This window comes from Myripristis murdjan, chromosome 19 (genome assembly GCF_902150065.1).
Source record: "Myripristis murdjan chromosome 19, fMyrMur1.1, whole genome shotgun sequence".
Taxonomy (NCBI): Eukaryota; Metazoa; Chordata; class Actinopteri; order Holocentriformes; family Holocentridae; genus Myripristis; species Myripristis murdjan.
In genome coordinates, this window is record NC_043998.1 from 5,114,905 (window position 1) to 5,136,573 (window position 21,669).

Below are 21,669 nucleotides of genomic sequence, written 5' to 3' on the forward strand. Positions count from 1 at the left end.
AATTAAAAGCCCTGCAGTGTGATTAGTGGCCACTGAAATTCTCAGAAGTGAATACAATGGGCCAAGCAGCGGAGCTGTCATCAGGGGAATCATCTTGGCTCAGTTGACTGAGACACATACAATGTGTTTATGACATGAGCCCCAACCTTATAATAAAGAAAAAATGCCATCAAGTGACATACAGCCAGAAAATCACGTTTTCTATGTGATTCGGTGAGTCACATGTATCCCCATTTAATCAGTTAGTGGGATATTTTAAATTATTTTCTAATAAGTTGGCATGTCCTACAACAGCCAGAAATCTTGCAACAGCTGAACTCTAACTGCCCCAAAGAAGTTAAAATTGAACCAGCTGCAAAAAAAAGACCACAGTCTAGATCACTCTTGGTTTTACAAGGCAGTGTGTGTTGTTGGAAAGTCTGGTGGTTTCATTGTGGTCTATGTCGACATTCTAATGTGAGATAAAAAACACACAAACAGTTGACATGTTCAAGTGAATGATCTCCTTTCAACAGGGATGTCATCTCCACGCATCGTCTCCTTTGGAATGTATCCAGTAACGAGAAAGTGCAGAACAAGCAGAGACAAAAGTGATCCTGTAAAACAAGCCATACTAATGGTAAACCGTGCTTGTTTTAATAGCTGCATGGTTTGTGAATCAGAGTGAATCAGCCAAGCTCTCCCTGGGAGAAACCAGCCCCCTACTAGCGGCCTGCATTCCACAGAGCACAGCTCCCTTGGCTGAGGGCGGATTTACACTAGTGATTCAAATCAGATTTCTTTCCCTCTGTCTATGAGTTTTGTCCTTGCAATGTGAACTACGATATGAATCAAATGCTTGGTGGCTCTAGATCTTAAAGTGGCTCAGACTTGTCTGGACAGTGAAGTCTGTTTTTTCTTTAGCCTTAGAAAGGGGCAAGGTTAAGGTCTTTCCTTTCATGGCAAGCCTATATTCATCTTAAACTTAGAAAGCCTGTGCCAAAAACCTGTCAGTTTGTTGGTGTTAAGTGATCACGTTCCATTCAGAATCAGTTTTAAAATACTAAAAACAGTGTTGATAAATTAAGTGTCCAGTGGGATCAGCTGATTTAGGTGCAGTATCAGGCTTTATATCCTGGATCCTTGGACCAAACATGTATCATTTGGACAGTTTTGATCATGTTAGTGCGCATGCCATTTTAATATTCCTGTATAGATGCAGGCACCTGAAACATATAGACTTGTATGGACAGGTATGCCAAGCTATGAGGTTATGATCAGAAAATCCGGTTTAGCCGCTTGTTTGGCCCGTGTTAAGGCAGCCTATGTGGCACCTTTCTAATCTTGCTATTGTCTTCTTGACATAGAAAATCCACTAATTACGCTGGTCATTTCCTGTTTAGAAAGCCATGGAAACAGCATGTCTGTGCTACATTGGTGAAAAAAATCACATTAACATTTATGAGCCAATTTTAATGAAGCCGTGCAGCAAAGCCAGATGATGGGAGCTCACAACGGGAGCCTGAGCCTGGTTGATATCAGGGCTCTGACTCATTGTTGGCTTCTCAGCCCATTTCCTTGAGTCATTCGCTGGAGAGCAGTAAATATGGATAAACTGTTAACTGTTCTTCGCTGGTCAGGACAATAGAGAGCTGCTCAGTAAACGCCTCCAAAATTGTCTTTGAAAGGACACAAACAAACCAGACTCCCTCCAGTGCGACCAGGTAACATGGAAATGGGAACACAGATGAACTCAGTTTCATATTCATGATAGAAAGTCAAGTTTATTACACAACATCACGGTGGAGCTCTGGGAGAGGAACATAAGAGATAAGAAATTCTTTGTTGTCATGTTTGGATCCCCATGCAATACATTGGGCAATCGGCAATGCAACACGGACATTTCAGCAAACTGAGGCAATAAAGTGCACTTGAGGACTGCCTTTTTTTTGGTTGTTGCGACAACACTCGCGAGTATTCATCAAGTTTGGATGGATTCATATCACCTTCACATCAGCTAAAAATTCAATCAATCAAATCGAACATTATTAACTAGAAATGTGACACCAACTCGTACACAAGAAACCAGCAATCAAATATACCACAGGAAAACAATCAAACTATTGTTGCATGGGTGATTTTTTTTCATGGGACATACTAACGAATCCACTACAGCATATTATTTTCCAAAGAATGAAACCCATTATTGTTATGCCACAAAAACATCAGTACTGAAAAAATATTTCCGTACTAAAAACAAGAGGTTGTGCCCCAAGGCTTGGACGCCTCACATTACTGTTGGAGGTCACGCACCTGTCTGGAACTAAAAATAACCACTGGATCGTGTAATTCGTTCAAACTGAACCGCAGCAACATACACAGGCCATACGAACAGTGCAGAAACATTTAAACAAAGCGTCTCATAATGCATGTACCGTTCATTAGTTTTCAAGTATAAAGTAATGCAAAAAAAATACATTTTCATAGAAGGCACCGACTGGCTTTGAACACCACTAGCACAAACATTCAATAAATATTTAATTGAAACAATTTCACATGACCACCACTTTGCTCACCCTCGTAAAAGTGCAACGACACACCTTAACAAAAGCTGGTATGCTAATTTCAAAGGGAGTTGTCAGGAAGCATAATTGAAAATACAGCACATGACGACGGCAGCAGCAGTTAACTGCAACTCTTTCCCCCCCACAAATCACTTTTCCACAGTAGTTCAAAGATGCACTACCAAGACACATCAATGTGGGTCTTGTGTCATCAAAGACATTCTCCGACATTTACTTAAGCCTCGGTCATGCAAGACAACTTTAGGCTTTCAAAACGAGGGGCAAACTTTTCCAAAGCCCTTGACTCATGTGAATCATCGCTCTGATCCTCTCTTCCCGAAGCCTGCAGCAACACATGAAAAAACAATTCAATTCAGCTTCTGTAACAGACTCTCTCTATACACTGCACTGTAAACGGCAGGGCCACTGTAAATGGTGCTTTGTCGCTCGTACGAGGTGAAGCTCGGTACCTCTCAGGATTTCATGTGGGTCTGTGTGACTTTTGGCTTCACTGGGGGCACAGGAGGAGTGCAAGGCTTGATTCGGGCCGCTGGAGGAGGACTGGGCTTCACCGGAGGTACAGGAGGAGGATTTGGTTTGGCTGCACTGGTCTGAGAAGAAAAACAAGGAACATTTTCGGTGTAATCAATCTGCTGTTTCTGCACCTATTGTTTGGGGAGCTTGGGGAGACACTGTGTTGCTGACTTTTGATTTTGGGTTTAATTCTGTTTTTTTTTTTTTGTTTGTTGTTTTATCTAAACCTGAGTGGAAAAATCTACCAAGCTAATTAAAGAAACTGAAGATTCAAATGAACTTTTCAACCATGCCGTGTAGCCGCTAGATCTTTCCTATAGGGTATTCACAATATATAGCGATCTTTTACAAAGAGACAAAGGAGACGAGTCATAAATTCCTTCATTCAGTGCTTTGCTTCTAGGCACCAACATGACTCACCTGCTTGTCATTCAGAGGAGGCAAAGGTTTAGATGGAGGTAGAGGTTTTGTCTGCGGGCAGGAAAAAAAGTAGCTTCATTTCAATCTCATGCACCTTGTCAATTTAAAAGTTACAGTAAACAATGTAATAAGACTGAAATAAATAAATAAAAAGATTACCGGCGCAGAGTTTTTAGCATCAAATGTTGAGGATTTCTTTGGCGGCTGAAAAAAAAAAAAACACATATTTTGTTAATTTTGTTTAGTTTGCACTGACATTGTAGATGCTGTCAGTTCAGCTGTAACCCAGTAGCATAGGGGTGACTGATTTATCACTGACATATTTTTCCATAGGATTGGCATATACCTGTGGTCTGCTTGGGACGACGGTAACAATGAGAGGGGAGCAGGCTTGTGTAGCTGTGGACTCCAAAAAGGTCGGCTGGCTGATCTGAGGTCGCTCCTTAACATTTAGCTCCTGGAACATTGGGTTCTGCTTTCCAGGAGCTGAATGTACTTTCCTGTGAAGAAAAAAAAATCACTTAAATAGGAGGTGAAAGACTTGACCATTCTGAAATAAAACTGGCGCAAAGTCGGCTATCAAGCACAAGCACGTGAATCCAAGTCAAAAGTACCTTCTAGAGGTGTAGTTTTCTCTTTTGTCCTTTTTACAGCACATCAGCCCTGCAACCACTACAGTGATCCCCAACAGGACGGCCACTGCTGCACACACACCAGCAATCACCCCACTCTGGCCTACACACATAAGATCCAGGTAGGTCAATGACAATCACACACAACTGCACAATTACAACTGCACTCTTTCTATAATCATAAGTGTATTATCTATGATGATTTTATATCTTAGTTGTAAGTTCTTTTATATATTCTAAGCAGCTTTATCATTTATTACGTGTGGAAGAAAACAAAAGGCAACTAGTCTGCTACCAGAAGAACATCAAGCATACAGTATATACAATATACAATATACAGGAATATACAGTATAGAGGATTTTGCAAGGTACTGATTAGCAGATAAATGTGGTCAAAATGGTGAAGCTTGTATGCACACGTGTCAAAGAAAGGGTGGTTTCATGAAAATATCTGTGTTTGCAAAGTCGCTGAAATGCACTGTACCTTGAGGCAAGTCTGCATACTGGACGTCGCAGAAAGGTGGGGCCCAGCCGGGATTACAGTGGCACTCCTTTTTGTGATTACACACCTGAAGAGAAAAGTGGAACAGTGGAAAAAGTGTAGAAATGAGTCAAGACAACTGGGTGGAGAAGACTCGGTGTAAAGTGGTTGACTAATTTTGACAACAGAATAATTCACTCACCCCATTGTTGTTGCATTTCTTTACACACTCCTCCCTTTTCCCATAAACTGCTACATCCACACACTGATGCTCCATGCAAACCTGTGCACACAAAGAGTGTTTAGTGGAAGTGGAATTTTGAAAAAAAAAAAAAAAAATCTTGAGACCCATTTACTCCCTGCTGAAAGCATTACCTTGTTTTGTCCACATTTGGTTCCTGTGGGAACCATGTCAAGGCTTCTGGTTTTATCATCATCCACACCGATAAGGCATTTTCCATTGCTGGGCAAAGTGAAGACGGCCTTTTTACCTGTGATGGAGTCACCTCCTCCATCACAAAATATAGTTCCACACTTAAGATTCCTACAAAAGGTAACAAATTTACAAAAGGTAAAAAAAAAAAAATAGTTCCAAATCTGGCCATGTTAGAAACCAGCTTTAAACATAGAGGACTGCAGTTCATAAGTGTGAATGTGAATGAGTTGTATGTCATTAATAGCATCACATGTGTTTCCACTATCACGCATGCAAACTGCTTTACAGGACAATAAAATGACATAGTTCCATATTGTGCACCAGCTTTACTACAATGGCTCTGCAGTAAGATCATAGTAAGACCACACAGAAGTGTATCTGTAGCAGGACTTCCAGTGATAATGCTGATGATACATACTGTGTAGTGCAGCGGTTGTAGCCATATTTGCTCCGCCCGCAGTGCGCTCCCTCCTGACCCCCTCTGTTTAGCTCAAAACATGCATCGGATCCAACTCTGGCCCCTAGAGACAGGAGAAATTCACAGTTAAAACAAAACAGAACATTGCAGGATGTTATCATCACACATGTCAGTCTGAAATATTAGCACACACTCCCTTTTAAAAATGCACAAACTCAAACTCTTTCTGACTTGCGTTCTCTGTGTCCTCTTGTGTCACAGAAATGTACGGTAAGAGCGATTGCGCACATCAAGCCTTGAAGGAGTCATTTGTAACATGCAGCACTACGGAAACTAAAAGACTGATGGATGCAGCTCCTCTATGCAGGGTCACCCACTCCATCCATACAAGAGCACGATGAATGTACCTAGTCCAAAGAGCCTCCAGCAGTGTTGCAGATGTGTGGGGCACTGGCCGTTGTAGCAGAAGCCCTGCCCTTGGTCGTAGCAGGGGCTGCCATTCATCTCAAAGCTATCCTCGGGGCAGTCTTGTGATGCTCCAGTGCAGTATTCAGTCAGGTCACAGTCACTGGCAGCCTGCCTGCACACACTTCCGGCTTGTTTGAACTGTGGATTTTATTGGATCGAGTGAGAATGACAAAGACTTAATTCAAATAGACACCGGTTAAACAGTTTGTATAATTAGTTTGTATATTTATATGGTATTTCATGACTGAACCACAGACTGCAGTCCTTGAAACTGTCATTTGAGGAAGGATGTGGTGAGTAACACAGCAATGCCAGGATATCACTGTGTGTTTCCCGTTGTGGTTATTATTGCACAGCTGCTATTGGTCACATTTCCTTAAACCACCGATCTGCTCTTTAAAGTTCGCCTAACCTTTTCTTGTCGTTATTTTCATGCCAGCAGTTGTTAGCTGGAAGCAGGGTGTGGTTGTAGGATTGGCGAGGATGCCCGTCTGTATGTGCTGCACTTTGCTGTGGCCTCTAACTAGGGCTAAGTTTGAGAATCACAGTTGAAGGACTACATTAAAGGCTCGTGAGTGATGGAAAGCAGAAGGAGATGGGGGTGACTACCTGGCAGTTGTCACAACATCCTCCGTGAGCACACTGCGCTCCTTCCGCGAGGCGACAGGTTGAGGCATCACAACAGCGGTTTTTGCATTCCTAGAAAAGACAAAACTCACATTTATCAGGCAGGTTTCAAGACCTTTCAGTCGTGTGGTGTGTGGTGTGCAGTGTGTGTATCCAGTTAGTGACTGAAAGGAGTGGTGAGGCCATTCAAAATGGTATCTTTCCTGACCTGAGGATATATTCAAACTTACAAAGTCTCAGGAGGAACTGATCTGCTTTAACCAGCCACATTAGGCTGCCCTGTGAGGTTTACCTCCACAGTGCCACAGTCACACTCCTCTCCAGGGTCCAATATGGCATTGCCACAGCGAGGGCCCACATCGATGGTGCTGACATAGCTGGGTTTGAGCAGGCAGCTGGGCTGAGCTCTCTCAAAGAATTCAGCCAGCTGCTCCTCACTGCAGCCGCTGAAAAACTCTGGGAAAGTTTGACTTCCTGTCCTGAAAGGTTACCGAGCAACAAGGAGCATTCAGGTCTGTAAAATATTCAACGATTCCCGCATGTTGCAATAGAGGGCAGAAACAAACAATGACTCATACGCGCATATCAAACATGCACTTATTCATGACATCACTGAAACACTAAACTGATGAAATAGATAAAACCTCCGTGCGGATATCATAACTCCAAACTGTGCCAAGACATCTATTAACATAAAGCCTGTCAAATCTGTAGACTGTAGTCTGGTTTATTTTACAGTAAATGCCATACCTGAGCTTATCTGCCATTACACAGTTACTGCTGAAAGATGAACCACACATACAGCTTGGGGAATCATGGGACAAGCCGAAATTATGACCCATCTCATGGGCAATGGTGGAGGCAAGGCCAATTGGGTTCTTGTGGTGATCCTGGGAGGAGAAATGAAAAACATTCAGAGTTGGCAGAAAGTAAGACAGGCTAAAGGCACTCCAATAAAACCCTGTTAATATACGGTTATCATATAAACAAAACAGAAAAAATAAGCTGTGTGTAGTTATAGTGAAGGTTAGTGATCACACCTGATTGATTCCACCTGAATTTCCAGTACACATAGCAAACTTATTTGCCAGTCCAACAGTATCACCATCAAAATCTATGCCGCTGGTAAAGACAGACAAAAGCCTAATGTTAGGTCAAAATGTGAGGCCTGACAGTGTCCATCAACATTTGCAGAGCCAACTGCAGATTCAAAGACTGACACTCACGTCACAAACTGGGCATTGTCATGCTTTGTCCTCTTCAGAAGATCTGCCTGGCGCCACAGGAGGAAATTGTCCAGAGTTGTTTCCGAATCAAGATCAACATCAATGTAGTCCTTGTACGTCCAAATCTCCAACCCCACCAGCATGATGCGAATATTCAGAGGTCGATACAACTTCAGTCAGAGAAAGAGACATTTTTTTCAGGCATGAACGCACTCGGAGCTATTAGCTAAGAGCCCCGGTGGCACGCAGCCAGGCAAACAATTTTAAAAACGAGCTCGGATTGAAAAGCTACCTTGTCGACGTGATTTACTACTCCCAAGATCCGGGCCTTGGTCTGGCTTCCAAAACGTCTATACTGCGGAGGGGAGAGCATGATCAGATTAACTCTTAACGGGAGAAGTGAACACTGTGAAACAACCAAGATGAGATATTTACCTCTGCATTGTCCACCACCATGAACAACTCAACAAACCGCTGTGGACTGCCTTCAGTACGTTTGCTTCTCTAAAAGGACACAGAGAAACACAGGCTTATTACCAATATACATTTTAAAGCAATATCTGCATTTAAAGGTAATAAAAAACTTCTAAAAACACATCAAGTGAGCAAGGAAAAGCTCCTGACTGTAGCCTTATACTTCAATTTTCCAATTTTTCTATGCATTTAAATGTCTCAATGTATTTACTTGTCTTCATTGTTTATTTGTTAGCATTTATTTCAAGCCGGGTGTGTGGATGTTAGTGTTTATGGATGCACTCCACACATCCCTATTCCTGCATATTCATTTTAATAGCTTGAACTCGTCTCAATAATTTCCCAGCTGGCACTGACCCAGGCTCTGGATTTGAAGAGGCCGGAGAGCTGGGGGCCTCGGTCCTGGTCGTAATCGTAGAGGGTGGAGGAGTTGGAGGAGTTGGAGGAGGAGCCGCAGGCGGGACGGCCGCTGACTCTGAGGTACTCCTGCCTGTAGACGGCATGGTCACCATCGTCACCGTCTCCCAGGGGCTCGATCAGGTAGACCTGCTGCCTGGCTCTCACAAAGCCACTGCACACACAACGAGAATGGAAGACACAAACACTTTGACTATCTATTTTTACATGCAAGGAAACTCACAACAAAAACCACTGCAGTTTCAGCAGCGACTGGGACAGGCTGGCAACCGAACGGGACAGAACAAAAACATTAAAAATTTACCCAGTGCAAATATCAAAAGCTGCTTTCATCAATCACGTCTTCAAACACGGTTCGAGAAAATCTGATTACCAAACATGACAAAGCAACACATTTCACAAGCAAAGAAACTTGAGAAATTCATAAATATAATTAAAGAGTCAGATGACAAATGAGATGCTTGACACCTATAAAAATCCCTGAATGCTTACCTAATGCCTGAACAAATCCCCACACTAACGGAGGAGTCCTGCATGCCTTCTACATTACCGTGGTAATAGCAGTGCTCCTACAAGAAAAGTATTTATTAGACCAAGATGTGCCAAACCACATAAATGTTCAAAATAAAAAAGGATGACAACAGTAAATGTGGAGCTTTATTATGAAATCTCACCTCAGCTGGCACTCTGGTTACCCGTGTGCCATTTTCTGAATAATGTGTTTCAGTGTAATCCCTCCCAATGAGATTCCTGTAAAATACAGATTTTATTTATTTATTTATTCATTCCATATTCCATTCATTACACTATTTGTTACTATATTTGAAATGGTGTTAATAAATAAATGTGTGTGTTACCTGTTTTTTTCAAGATGAATTGTATGGTTTCTTCCTTCAATGGCTAATTCATACTGGACTGTATCAGGATAAAGCTGTAGGCAAGATTATTGACTGTAACAGTTAATCCAATTTGTATGATAAAAAGCAAATGATTTAAAGTACGCCCCGGTGGCTCTAGGGAAACAATGAATCGATGGGTGTCTGTTTAAATGATGTACCTGGTCTGGCAGACTCCTCTTTTCTCTCCTGTGTAGTCTCTGAGGTCTCACTACATCGTATCGCTCCACATGAGACAGCATCCCAGAGCTCTGCACAAGCCAGACTGGGGACACACAGCATGGAGAGGGTTTTATTCCCACATAAAGAAAGTCAAATGCCTTTGCGACGCAGAGTCTCGGCACTGGACATACTTTTCAGGTTTTAAAGTCAGGTTTATTATAGGCAGTCTATTTATTATAGGGATCCAGTGGCCTGATACAGTCTTCCTGTTTTTTTGCCATTCTATTGTCATGGTATTTTCATGTGGAGTAAGTGCGGACCTACCAGATGTGAGCCATAATAAAATACTACAGGCTGATAAAGGTGCGCTCTACCTGAACATTCAAACGTGAATAGCACCTCAGTTACTTTTTCAAATATTTGTAGTTACAGCCTGTAAGGATCTTTATTATAAGGAACTTTTTTTTCGCCAATTTCCTCTCGACTAGCGGAAAACTGCTCTCCCATATCAAAAGTTGTTATGAGTACATATGAGAATAAAAGTCAACTTACCCCATATGAGCCATAATGAGAATATACTAGATCCCATAATGATGTGCTGGTGTAGGGCACTGCCACACTGGGATAAAGTCCCAGCCCCAGTGTGAATTATCAGTGCCAGCTCCTCCACGGAAGCCCCGCCTGCCGTCCGCAGCTGTCCAGTAAGCTGACGTACAAAACCCTTATCGCTGCCCCGCACATTCACCGGAAAGCGGCTCAGCAGGATAGAATTAAATTAGGCTATACGACTTCCGGTCCAAACCTTTCAAAATGAAGTCCTCATTAACGATCATAAGGCCTTTGTGTGCTATCCAACACAAAGCACCGAAGCCAGAATTGTAGACTTTGGGATATTTTTTTTAACTCCTCACTAATGCTTTTATTGTGAAGGTGGGCCCGTCTCATTTCCGGTTCTGCTCTCACGGTCTCTGGTTAACTTGACGCAGTGATATCCAATAAAAGTGAGGAGTGAGTCTTATTCTTTAATGTCCATACGCTGATTCGTTTAAGTCTGACATTCATAACTGTCTGTCACTAAAGATAGATAACATACCTCAACTTACTTACACTGATATTGAGTTGGGACAACTTGGATGCCAACATGTCAGATACTGTTGATCTTGTCATTATTTGGGGTAAATTGTTATTTACATACTTGTAAATGAAATGGCTGAAATATATGGGGGAAAAAAACAAAGCTTAAAAAACTGTATTCATTTTGGTCCTTGCTTTTTTGTAGTTTACCTGCCACTTTGTGATCTTCAGTTGTTTCTCTCTCTTTTTTTTTTTTTAATTGTCTGCAGTTATGCCTCTATTGTTTTGATGTTTGTGTTCAACAGGTTGTAGCATCATTTCCATCATTGTGACTGATTCCCTTTATTTTTGTGTATCTGCTCCCCTTGTTTTGTAAATTTACCTTGTGCTAAATTTGATATATTTTACATATAGTAATTTTATATATTTGTCTGAGGCGCTTAGGTAATATGTAAACATGTACTTGTATCAGTAAAAATGTTGAGCTGGCTCCCCTGTCATGTATGCTGATATCTGATATCAGTAATCAATAATCACAAACGGCTGCAGTGTTTGGCTGCTCAATGCACTGTCTAATTATTCTCCAAACAATTAATATTTATTTCCCCCCCATGCTGTCCCAATAACTCACAAGCTGAAACAGCATGTGAGGTATCTTATTATTTTGTCACTGGTCAAAATTCACTTTGTAAAGCGTTTTTATTGAACAGCAATACAAACATAGACAAATCTTAGCAGTAAAATACAATAAGTTACCCAGAAGGAGTGTCAGCTTGACATTTTAAGAGCACAATACATACAATAGTTCCACAGTTATTCAAATTTACACTTGGGGCACTTTAATGAGGTGTTAGACAGTAACTCTACATTTCATACAATACACAGTATAGATACAGTGAAACATCAGCTCCATGAATCAACAGCCCTCTCACTTGGACGACAGGAATGACTCTGGTAATTATTTGGGCGGTTGCTTTTGGATTGATGGGCGGGTGTGAGGAGGATCCGTTCTTATTGCGGCGGGCTGTTCACACGCAGCGAACATGACGACACGCTACACGGTGGCTTTCTGGCTCCTCTCTATGGCCATCCGCTCCAGGCGCTCCGTGTAGAATCCATTGAAATCCAGCCTGCGGAGTCAGAACAACTGTCAGCTTTCACATCACAACAAACACTCACAAATGTTTAGAAAAGTCTTAAGAATTGTTTACAAGTCTGGGTCAGCCATATTGAATACAGACTAAATATTTAATGGGGGAAAAAAGGGATGATTTATGATCTGCTGAGAAATATTAAGCTCATGAAGTGACTCATATATCTCAAACCATTTTCAAGCGTATTTTAGTCAGGTCGGCTTTGCATAGAGTCAGAGAGCTATACTCATACTTTAAAAAACATTCAGCCTCGGTTAACAACAAGTATCTTTCTCCTTTCCTACGTCATCCACACTTATTTTGTCATAATTAACAATCCCAACACTGCACTACCATCAGCATTGCCTTTCAGTGCGTTTGAGCGGTGTTACCTGTAGATGATGTTGATCATGCTGTGCTCACAGTCGTTGGTGCTGTATATGCTGAGCTTGTCCAGCAGGTCCAGCAGCAGTGTGCTGAAGTTGCTGTCAAACTTGCTGATGGTGGCCTCGAAGCCGGCGTCGGACTGAAGGGCATCCACGTGCTCAGCTAAAAACTACAGGAGCCAAACAGGAAGGAGGGACGCGGGAGGGCAGATAATCAAACTCATTAACAACAAAAGTGACGGCGCTGCCATGGGATACATTTTAAGAAATAATTTCCAATAGCTGTTCAATGGTATATTTTGAGTTCGTTCGGTGCAATGTTAATAGCATTCTCATGATCATATTTGTGAGGAGGGTAGGAGTTAGTTACCCAATTATATCAGTCTATTTTCGGCTAGATTTGATGACTGTTGCCGAATTTAACAACTGTAATTCACTTTAGACCAAAGCAGCTGATAAATGGCGCGAGGTAGTCTCAAGTATCTTAGAAACAAGGGCAGAATCTTTGTTTCACACTATTCTCAGTCTAAATTTTGAGACATCAGTTTGTGCGAGTACCTTTGTGGTGAGCTTCTTCTTCTCTGCCTCCTCAGTGCGTTCGCTCTGGTTGGGAGGTCCATCCATGGACCTGTGCTCCAGCGAAATACGGTCCAGCCTCATGCTCTGGGTGAACCGCTACGACAGCCGAGAAGACAAGAGCTTACAAGATGGATTTGGAATTTGCTAATTCGATTTTCCTCTGGATGGACAAGAAAGTTCAGTTTCCCTAAGTAGGGGATTACTTTTTCCCAGAGGAATCAAAAGCAGCACATAAAACAGCACTGTGCTTTTTAAAAAAGCTGTATGAACTTAAAAGGATACGAGTTGGATGTGAATCAAACATATCTGCTGTCACTGGTCAATATTAACACACCACAGAAATATTAGTGAAAAGATTGGTTGATATGCATAAAACAGGAAGTGCATACTGCAGCAAAAAGCGCCTAGGGTCGTGTATCAAATATAATATTTTTGACCAAATAAGGCAATACTGATACTGTGACAATATTGTGGGGTTGACTATTGGCAATTTCACAAAATATTTACACAATGAGGTTTTTGACTAATGCCTGTATAACAGCTAAGCGGGAAAGGCAAGTAATAGTATGAGTATTTTGTCTAGTATGAGTGATCTGAAACTGGCATTAAAAGCCAAGTGCAGGTTTAATATTTTGTCCTCTGCAGTTCACTGAGCAATAAGTGCAATGTCATAAAACACTCCATCATTCATATCCACGAACCTGCATGCAGTTGGTGAACATGACGCAGACGGACATGAGCTTGGAGAAGATCTTGAGCAGCTCGGGGTTGGTGAGCATGCAGTCCTTCAGACAGTTGTCCAGGAAGCTGGTGTGGTGGCAGAGCACGTCATCGATGTTTGACGCCTGGGGAAAGAGGGAGGAACTGTCAACATGAGAAACCAAACATTTTTTTTCCCCCCCAAATCTTATCTGTCTCTCTTAGAATGACCTGCCCATGTTGCATCCGCTAACGGTGCCTCCGTCTCCAAATGCACTGAATGAGAGCCAAGCAATACAAGTGCAGCGACAATACATCTTCATAAGCCAAGAGACGCTGAAAACCCAAGGCTGATAGAATAGTGACTGTCAGCTGGTTGTGCTCTCCTGAGACAAAAGGCCTTTCACTGACGGTATGAATACCAATGATCTCAGGGAGTGATGAGGGTAGGACACGAGACACACGGCCTCATTCACTCACTGATTTCAGGTTGTTCTCCATGATGTGCCACGTGGGCTCCATCACCTCGAACATCATGTAGTACTGGATGTTCTGCACAAAGTTGAGCATGCGCTGTCGGAGGGCGAACGCCGCAGCGAACCTGCACACAGGGAGTTACGGCGGAGTGTGAGGAGAGGGAGCGTCGCCTGAATGAACACAGCACTTTCACGTTGTTATGTGTCAAAGACTGCTCACCATTTAGCAGAATGTAAGGAGTACTGCTTGGCATCTTTGTTGCTGATCCACACATTGCACAGCAGCCGCTCCACATGTTTGCAATAAATCATGTGTCTGAACAGCATCTGGTATCTTGTCAGCGCTTTCCTGGAAAACAAATGTTAAAATACAATTAACATCATAATTTTTTCACCTGAAATCAAAATACAATCAAATGGCTCATAATTACAGAAATCTGCATTGGTTACAAACTAAATAGAAATTTCTGTGTATCTTCCCTTGTGTTATATATGGGTCCTTTATTCTCTATAAAGCACTTTATAACAAATTGTTTGCTAAAATATGGTTTGATTATACAGCTTTGAAAGTAAGCACTCCAAATGTATCCCATAAATATCCTTTTAACTAAACTACCTAAATATCAGTTGTAAAACACCATGAGGAACATTATTCCTCTCCTGAGCCACACTGTATTTGAAAACAAAATAATGAAAACTGATATGGGACCTTTTGACAAAATTAGAACAGAAAACAGAACCTGTTGATGATGAGTGATAGCGGCCATTTGACAATGTAGTCGAAGGAGAAGGCTTCCAGGCCGCTAAGAGCCACCTCTGTGGGTTCGGCGTTGATGATGGCCTTCTCCTGCTTGGTCTCGATGGCCAGCACCCGCAGCAGCTGGGTGATTACATCATGGGGCATTAAGTCGATCTGTTGAAAGAGCAGAGGAAGCACGATCAACATGACAGAGTAACTGATTATAATGTATGCAAGAGACATAAAGGAGTGCAGTTTTGTCCCAGGCAGGACTAAGAACAGCAAGGTAGTAACTGTACTTGAATACATAATATTTCTACATCAACCAGAGGACTTTAATCATTTGCACAATGATGACATTGCATTTTTAGGGCCCACTCACACTGGCAAGATTGAGCCCGTATCGTGCTAAAGCCAAAATCCCTCCTCCCCAGTCCCCGGCTGGCCTGCACTCACATTACCTTTTTCCCAAACGCGCCCAAGCACAATTGCCCCCGGTGTGCACGTCATCACGTTGAAATACGACAACAGGCATGGCCCGACGTCATTATAAATCAATGTAGTTCAAATAGCCTACATCATGTCTTCCTTTTAACTAAAAAACGTTTTGGTCCTTTTAATCAGACATGGGATGTTTATTTACCTTGACAGTTTCGGAGGTAACTTCCTCCTTCTTCAGAAAGGTCCAACTGACAGCCGGAGCGGCACCTGTCAGATCCGGCAGACCGGGTGACTGGGTGGCCGCATACCGCGCGGTGCCGCGGCCAGTGCCGGCCGGTGCCGACGCGGTGCCGGCCAGCACCAGGTCTGCCGGATCTCCGCACACAGACTGCTGTACTTTCATTATAAACCGACTTTTGTTTATACGCGGTTGCAGCAGCACAACGGACAGCGACTACAGACAACATGGTTGATTATTGATTGCGCAACGGGGCCATTCGCCGGTAATCGCGCTGCGCACATTAAACAATTTTGCAGAGGCAGGAGGAAAGTTGCATGATTTACATCCGCGCACTGCGTGCGTGACCGTGCATGTGCTCATGTACGCGCCCGTACCGTGCAGAAGCACACCCCCTCCAACCGTGCCAGAGCGGGGGAAGTGTACTGTATTCAAGCACGATACGGAGCGATCACACTGGTCAAAGAATCCGGATTTTAAGGGCAATCGTGCTTGGGCGCGGATCAAACTTGCCAGTGTGAGTGGCCTCTTAGACAGCTTAAGACCTGTGGACACCTTGTATCAAGAGAATGCATGATTTGAATGCAATGGTTTTGTCTCATTGGTTTTGTTGCCCCAAACAAGACCAATAAACTGCAGAAAAAAAGGACTGAAGCCATTTCAAATATTCCAATTCAACCCAAATTTCCATGAATTAAGGAACTGGATTTCATCTGAATCTTTGACAGGTGGAATGCATTTCTCCAATATGACCAGCAGATGGCGCTATTGATCCAAACATTGCGTTGGAGTTTTACCCGCTGAGTCACACAGAGCAGCAGTCTGGCTCCCCCCTACCTTGAGGTCATCTTTAAAGGGGTCCGTGTTGGCCGTGCTCATCCTCAGAGCCAGCTCCAGGAGAGCCTCCAGTCTGGAAGGCACAATGTCGTCTACCGGCTTCTTCAGCTCCTCCTCTGTCAGGTCCATGAAGTGCACGAAGAAATCGCCTTTGTCCATCAAAAAGTAGTGCTTGATCGACCTGGGAAAAAGAACACAGACCCACACATTGTTAATACAGTTAAACGTGTGCTACTATGAAACTATTGGTACATAATAGGGTACATATTAAGAGTGTTAAATAGAACTTAAGATTAAAAGATTAAAAAACATGTTAGTATAATAACATGACGCTGAAGATAATAATGGTAAGGATGACAGGATAATTGATGCACTAATACCCTGCCTGAAAAGGTTTTTCATGACCCCTCTCATCACCACCCACACGTGCACACACTGCGACTCCACCTCACTCCAAACCCAAAACACACACACACACACACACACACACACACACACACACACACACACACACAAACACAGAGAACATTCAGTCAATTCAAGCCTGTACAGTTAAAGTATGTGCATATCGTCCAAGACAAGCATACCAAATTAAATCAACAAGCAGCCTCATGAGCACATTTAACTCTTTTTTTTGCAACAGCATCCTTGAGGTGTTTTGTTTAAATTCATGTCAGCATGACTTTGAACTCAAAGTGCCGAAGCTCTTGAGTTCAACGCACACCCTGCAAATGCCATATGCAAACCTGTTAAAAAAAACAGCGCTTTGATTTTTACCTGAGACGTGAAACCAATTCCTTCTCTTCCATAAGAAAGTCTAGGAGCACCTTGCTGGCGTAGTTGTAGGCCTTCTCTATCTGCTCGACATAGGCCCTCTCCTTCAGAGTGTACAGGACCTCTTTGGCATCAGGACAGGTCACATCACGACCACACTCTCGCACCACATTGAGGTATTTTCCTATGGAACAAAATAACCGATAAATGTTCCCTTTGTCTAAGAAAGATGAATGTGTTGATAATGTTTTACACATGCTGTTCAATGTTGTGTTTTGTTTTTGTTTTTTTACCTGTGCTTAATATTTTGTCTGCCATTTTCTGTAGATAGGAGGGAATCCGGTGCTGTACAATTGTGTATCGCTGATCCCAGTACTTGTCGTTGTAGTCCTCCTGAATCTTCTCTTTCTGTAGCTCATGTTCTTCAACCATGAACTCACTATGCAGACAGAACATAAACACACAGGACATTCAATTAGATGCAAATAGATGGCAGATAAATTACAAACATGTAATTACAAGCCTCGTGGCAGAGTATTTTAAATGATTTTGATCTGTAAGCGTACCTGTACGGATCCTTGATGATTCCCCTGTAGATCCACTTCTCGAGTATTTCAAAGTAAGGGACGCTGGCTGCTTTGGTGAGGTAGAGGCACAGCTCCTGAGCCTGGCTGTCACCCGTGTAGTTGAAGGTGCGATCGTGGAGAAGACTCAGTGTCGACCCGCCCATACAGTCTCCTTTGTCCACTGAGGAAGCTGTGTGGAAATAAAGTTGGTATCGTAAGGTGAAAAACCACGGCAAGGCAAATATTTGAAGTCTTGGAGTTATCAGCTGTTGAAGTTCATTTAAAATTGTATTTATTTTTAGCTGAGTTTTAAATCCCAGAGGCAAACCTGACATTAGCACAAAGAGTAGAAAAAGCAAGTATTTATTCATCTGTGTCACCACCATCACAAACAGCCTGATTTGGCAAAAAAATGTGAGTCAGAGTGTTACCGATGGAGGCGAGTATCTCCATGGTCCTCATGGTGGGCTGGATGTAGAACCAGAGCTTCTGCAAGGAGAGCATGCCCTGCCGGTGGAGGTGCTCCAGCTGAGTGACCAGGATCAGGTACTCCTTCATCAGGGTTCTCATGGCCGCTGTCAGCGCATGGTTCACCTGGCCGTACTCAAAGGACGATTTCTCCTCGGTGAAGCTGGGGAGACAAACACAGTAACATCGGCTCATCAAGTCATTCCTCCTTTATACCACGTAGATATGCATGGACATATATCTGAAAGTAGTTTCAAAAACTTCAGGTAGGGCTGATTTAATTTACTTTACCGTGTTATAGTGGAGTAGTATGATGCAACTGGCAATATACGATTGACCAACTCCTTGACGGACATGTCCAAAGTTGGATCAACAATAAAGGAGCGGTTCTGCCTCCCCAGCACGGGCTGGGCTGTGATGTCTCTCCCATCAACTCCAATCAGCACAAACAGCAGATCTTCAACCAGAGCTTGTTCCTGAGCGGCCAGCGGCATTGACCCTGACCACAGATAAGACACAGGTCAACATCAGAGACGGTATCAACACAACACACACAAAGCAGTCGCTTTTGAGTGTGGGAGTGTACAGTCATAAGTCTAAAGACCGAGGACTTGCAGCTGGAAACATGATGCATCATGGCAATTCAGAATCTAACTGAAGTGACCTTGAAAATATGGGAATTAAATGTGACCTAATCACTTTGAGAAACATACCGATGGCCACAGCTGGTTCTCCCACAGGGGTGGAGCCGGTGATGAAGTCCCCTATGAGAGCAGGACGGTCATACACCCAGTTAGGAAACACTGGGTTGGGCTGCGTAGGGTTCTTCTTGTTGTGTCTGTCCCTCAGCATCTTCCGTGTAACTTCAGCAGACTGCAGACGAATTCACAACATGAGGCAGAGAGTGTTCTCATAGTGAAACTACTATATGGTTTCCAAACATTTTACAATATCAGATATTGCTGAATATCTGATTAAATCGTCTCAATTCTTGGAATCATTTGAGTTTAGAGATTACGAGTTTATTTTTATTATTTATTGATTGATTGATTGATTGTTATTCTTTCTAAGACTGCCTAAATCTATTGCCAATTTTTAGGCAATTGTTTACCAGTAAATCACTCATTTGACAAAACTTTTCCCATGGAAAAAAATCTTTTTTTCCCCAAGCTTTTATCTTTCTTTTTTTTTATAGCTTGCATTATTATGTTTCTGTTCTGCACCTGCAGGCAATATGATTTGCATGTGTTTGTCTCATATCTATAAGTTGTGTAATGACTTTTTACACAGTTTCATGTGAAATGCCTACCTGAGGGACGTTGGAACTGGCCGTCACATTGCCAAGCTTCTTCCGCAGCTCATCCAGTTCCTGCATGGACATCTTGGTGCTGGTCTGAGAAAGGCTGTAACTGGTGGTGGTGGCTGCAGCTGTGTTTGCTGACGACTCTGACCTCTCCTTGGCATTCTGCTGCAGACACTGGAGTGTCTGGAGGAAGAAAAAAAAAAGATTAGTATGATGATGTGATAAGAAGGGATGTGTTACAGTCAAGTGGTTCACTGTTGAACAGGCAGATAAACTGACAACCACTTTGGCCAAGTACAGACAGCTGTCAACCTGTAAAGGATGTATTACCTCTTTATCCTCGCTGAGCTTGGACAGCAGATAGACCAGAGGGTCAAGGTTGCGTACATTTTTTGACTTGAGCTCATCATACTTCCTCAAGAAATCCTCAGGAGTTTTAGAAAACTCGGCTATTTTGACCTGTACACAGCAAGCGACAACAATCACCAACAAAACAATGTCCACATCAGCAAAAGCATTTCCACAAGCATCACAACTGAAGCAGCGCAGATCAATCAAATCAATGGGCATAGCAGCTGGAGGAAAAATGCACAGAGTTGAGACCAGCTGATACAAAGTACTGACTGCCCACCTTGGCGCTGTGAGCAGAGACTGTTGTGGTGACATAAGGCGTCCTGTGCTTCTGCAGTAGGTCTATGTAGCCCTCTGCTCCATCCCCTCCTCGCACATGCAGCAGGCTGAGCAGCTCGTTCACATCATGGTGGATCCTAAACTCACTCATGGCTCAGGCAGCTGGAATGACAACATTATCACGGCAGAGTCAGACAAGGGCAATGTCTATATTTGCCTCAGTGCTGATGTCTGACGGTGTATTGTTTTGATTCTGCCCTATATTACTGCATAACTGCATGCCGCATCCACGCGTTGTCAAATCTGTCACACATGACTCTGACTGGACTAATACCCCCGCAACATCACGCAACACCCCGGCTGTTAGCTTCATTAGCTCGCACAGATACTGAGTTAACTGTACTGGCGGACCTAGATGGCTAAAGGCTGAATTATGCTTCAGCGTTGGAAGAGCGTACGGGGGTTGTGCGAAGCACGCATTTCCTACGCAGCGCGTGTGTGTCCAACATACCTCTGCAAACACACAGAGCAATTCTCCTCCCACCAACGTAGACCCTGTGACGTATGGTCGCTGCTCTTCTGTGGCGAGTGGACGAGCCGTATAGGTGCGGGCACTCTCCAAAGTTTTCAAACACAACCGACGAGTCGAGACACAACAGTTTTTAAAAAAAAAAAAAAAAAAAAAAAAAAAAAACGGCGCTGACGGCACAACAGGAATGTGATGCCGGTTGCAACGAAATGCCGGAAATAGTGTACTTCGGCGGACCAATCACAGCTCTTGTGGAGCTGCGGAGGGTCCGCGTAGTTACAATTTTTGGGAGGCGCGCGGCAAGGCTCTGCGGCGGTCGCACAACCCCCGTAAGCTCCGCACAACCTCCGTACGCTCTTCCTACGCGGAAGCATAATTCAGCCTTAACTAGATAGCGCGCTAACGATAGCCTGCAGAATGAGCATGCTAACAGTGATGCTAACCCGTCCTGCCCGGAATTTAACAGCAACTGGACGCCAATATTTACGTAAATCTGCGAGCTACCTCTAAGTCCTATTATATGCTTAAACCTCTCTCTTAGCACTTCACCTGCCCACCGACTCCAGTCCAGTTTGGTGCCGCAAGACAGCGTTTCCACAGCCACAACAGACGCCAAACGCGCCCTCTACGAGTCAAAAAATGTTCTTCTTCTCCGCCTGATTCAACGGCAGACTGGACGCAGCGGTGGCGGAATGCTTCCCTCTGCAGGTTGAATGTAATATTACACATTTATTTCTTACCCCTGATTAGAAGGAGCCAGTGTTGGGGTGAATGGTTTCCTTATGATTCTGCAGTTATAACTGTCAATTAAATTATCAATCACTATACAATTAAACCAAGCCAAAGGAGTTGTAGTAGTTCCTACACTGAGGTAATATGTTACAGGAGGGTATGTATATTCCCAGGGACTAGATAATCCATGAAAACACCTCAACAAATAAGAATAATTGTCATACCTCTCCTATAGTAATGAACATGAATAATCAGATGTGCATGTTCATTACATAAAATCTAAAATGGTGTTTATGGACAAGCATGCTTGTTTTGAGGGAATATAGGGGCC

General features: G+C 43.1%; 2 protein-coding genes across 3 annotated transcripts; both read right to left on the reverse strand.

The window, feature by feature from the left end:
• Positions 1-1,737: 1,737 nt before the first annotated feature.
• On the reverse strand, positions 1,738-10,382 carry adam8b (ADAM metallopeptidase domain 8b). Of its 2 annotated transcripts, XM_030078583.1 has the most exons (24): positions 10,287-10,382; positions 9,734-9,837; positions 9,534-9,607; positions 9,351-9,426; positions 9,169-9,245; positions 8,617-8,830; positions 8,221-8,289; positions 8,078-8,140; positions 7,786-7,955; positions 7,600-7,681; positions 7,310-7,449; positions 6,852-7,038; positions 6,542-6,631; positions 5,872-6,070; positions 5,465-5,567; positions 4,986-5,154; positions 4,813-4,893; positions 4,614-4,698; positions 4,112-4,232; positions 3,844-3,997; positions 3,657-3,701; positions 3,498-3,548; positions 3,014-3,154; positions 1,738-2,886 (listed from the first exon to the last, which is right to left on the reverse strand). In XM_030078583.1, the coding sequence occupies exons 1-23, from the start codon at positions 10,321-10,323 to the stop codon at positions 3,017-3,019; spliced, it is 2,529 nt and encodes an 842-aa protein (XP_029934443.1). In that variant the 5' UTR covers positions 10,324-10,382; the 3' UTR covers positions 1,738-2,886; positions 3,014-3,016. The 2 variants fall into 2 exon arrangements, with proteins under 2 accessions (XP_029934443.1, XP_029934442.1); XM_030078582.1 differs by having other exon boundaries at positions 1,738-3,154.
• Positions 10,383-11,488: 1,106 nt separating this feature from the next.
• tubgcp2 (tubulin gamma complex component 2) lies at positions 11,489-21,293 on the reverse strand. Its single transcript, XM_030078581.1, has 18 exons — positions 21,156-21,293; positions 20,079-20,239; positions 19,778-19,906; positions 19,454-19,630; positions 18,858-19,017; positions 18,436-18,643; positions 18,108-18,307; positions 17,677-17,866; positions 17,404-17,549; positions 17,114-17,294; positions 16,337-16,517; positions 14,822-14,994; positions 14,302-14,430; positions 14,086-14,206; positions 13,608-13,751; positions 12,886-13,002; positions 12,334-12,497; positions 11,489-11,938 (listed from the first exon to the last, which is right to left on the reverse strand). The coding sequence occupies exons 2-18, from the start codon at positions 20,226-20,228 to the stop codon at positions 11,863-11,865; spliced, it is 2,646 nt and encodes an 881-aa protein (XP_029934441.1). The 5' UTR covers positions 20,229-20,239; positions 21,156-21,293; the 3' UTR covers positions 11,489-11,862.
• Positions 21,294-21,669: the final 376 nt, after the last annotated feature.

What these genes read in the sequence shown, in the direction of transcription:
- adam8b (XM_030078583.1), bottom strand. Translation starts at nt 10,323, where the DNA reads ATGGGATCTAGTATATTCTCATTATGGCTCATATGGG. An exon ending in TAACCAGAGTGCCAGCTGAG is followed by an intron (nt 9,246 to 9,350) that starts GTGAGATTTCAT and finishes CTTTTCTTGTAG; the next exon opens with GAGCACTGCTATTACCACGG. An exon ending in TACAACCGCTGCACTACACA is followed by an intron (nt 5,155 to 5,464) that starts GTATGTATCATC and finishes TACCTTTTGTAG; the next exon opens with GAATCTTAAGTGTGGAACTA.
- tubgcp2 (XM_030078581.1), bottom strand. Translation starts at nt 20,228, where the DNA reads ATGAGTGAGTTTAGGATCCACCATGATGTGAACGAGCTGCTCAGCCTG. An exon ending in CTATCACTCATCATCAACAG is followed by an intron (nt 14,431 to 14,821) that starts GTTCTGTTTTCT and finishes TTTGTTTTCCAG; the next exon opens with GAAAGCGCTGACAAGATACC. An exon ending in ATGATCAACATCATCTACAG is followed by an intron (nt 11,939 to 12,333) that starts GTAACACCGCTC and finishes CTGACTCCGCAG; the next exon opens with GCTGGATTTCAATGGATTCT.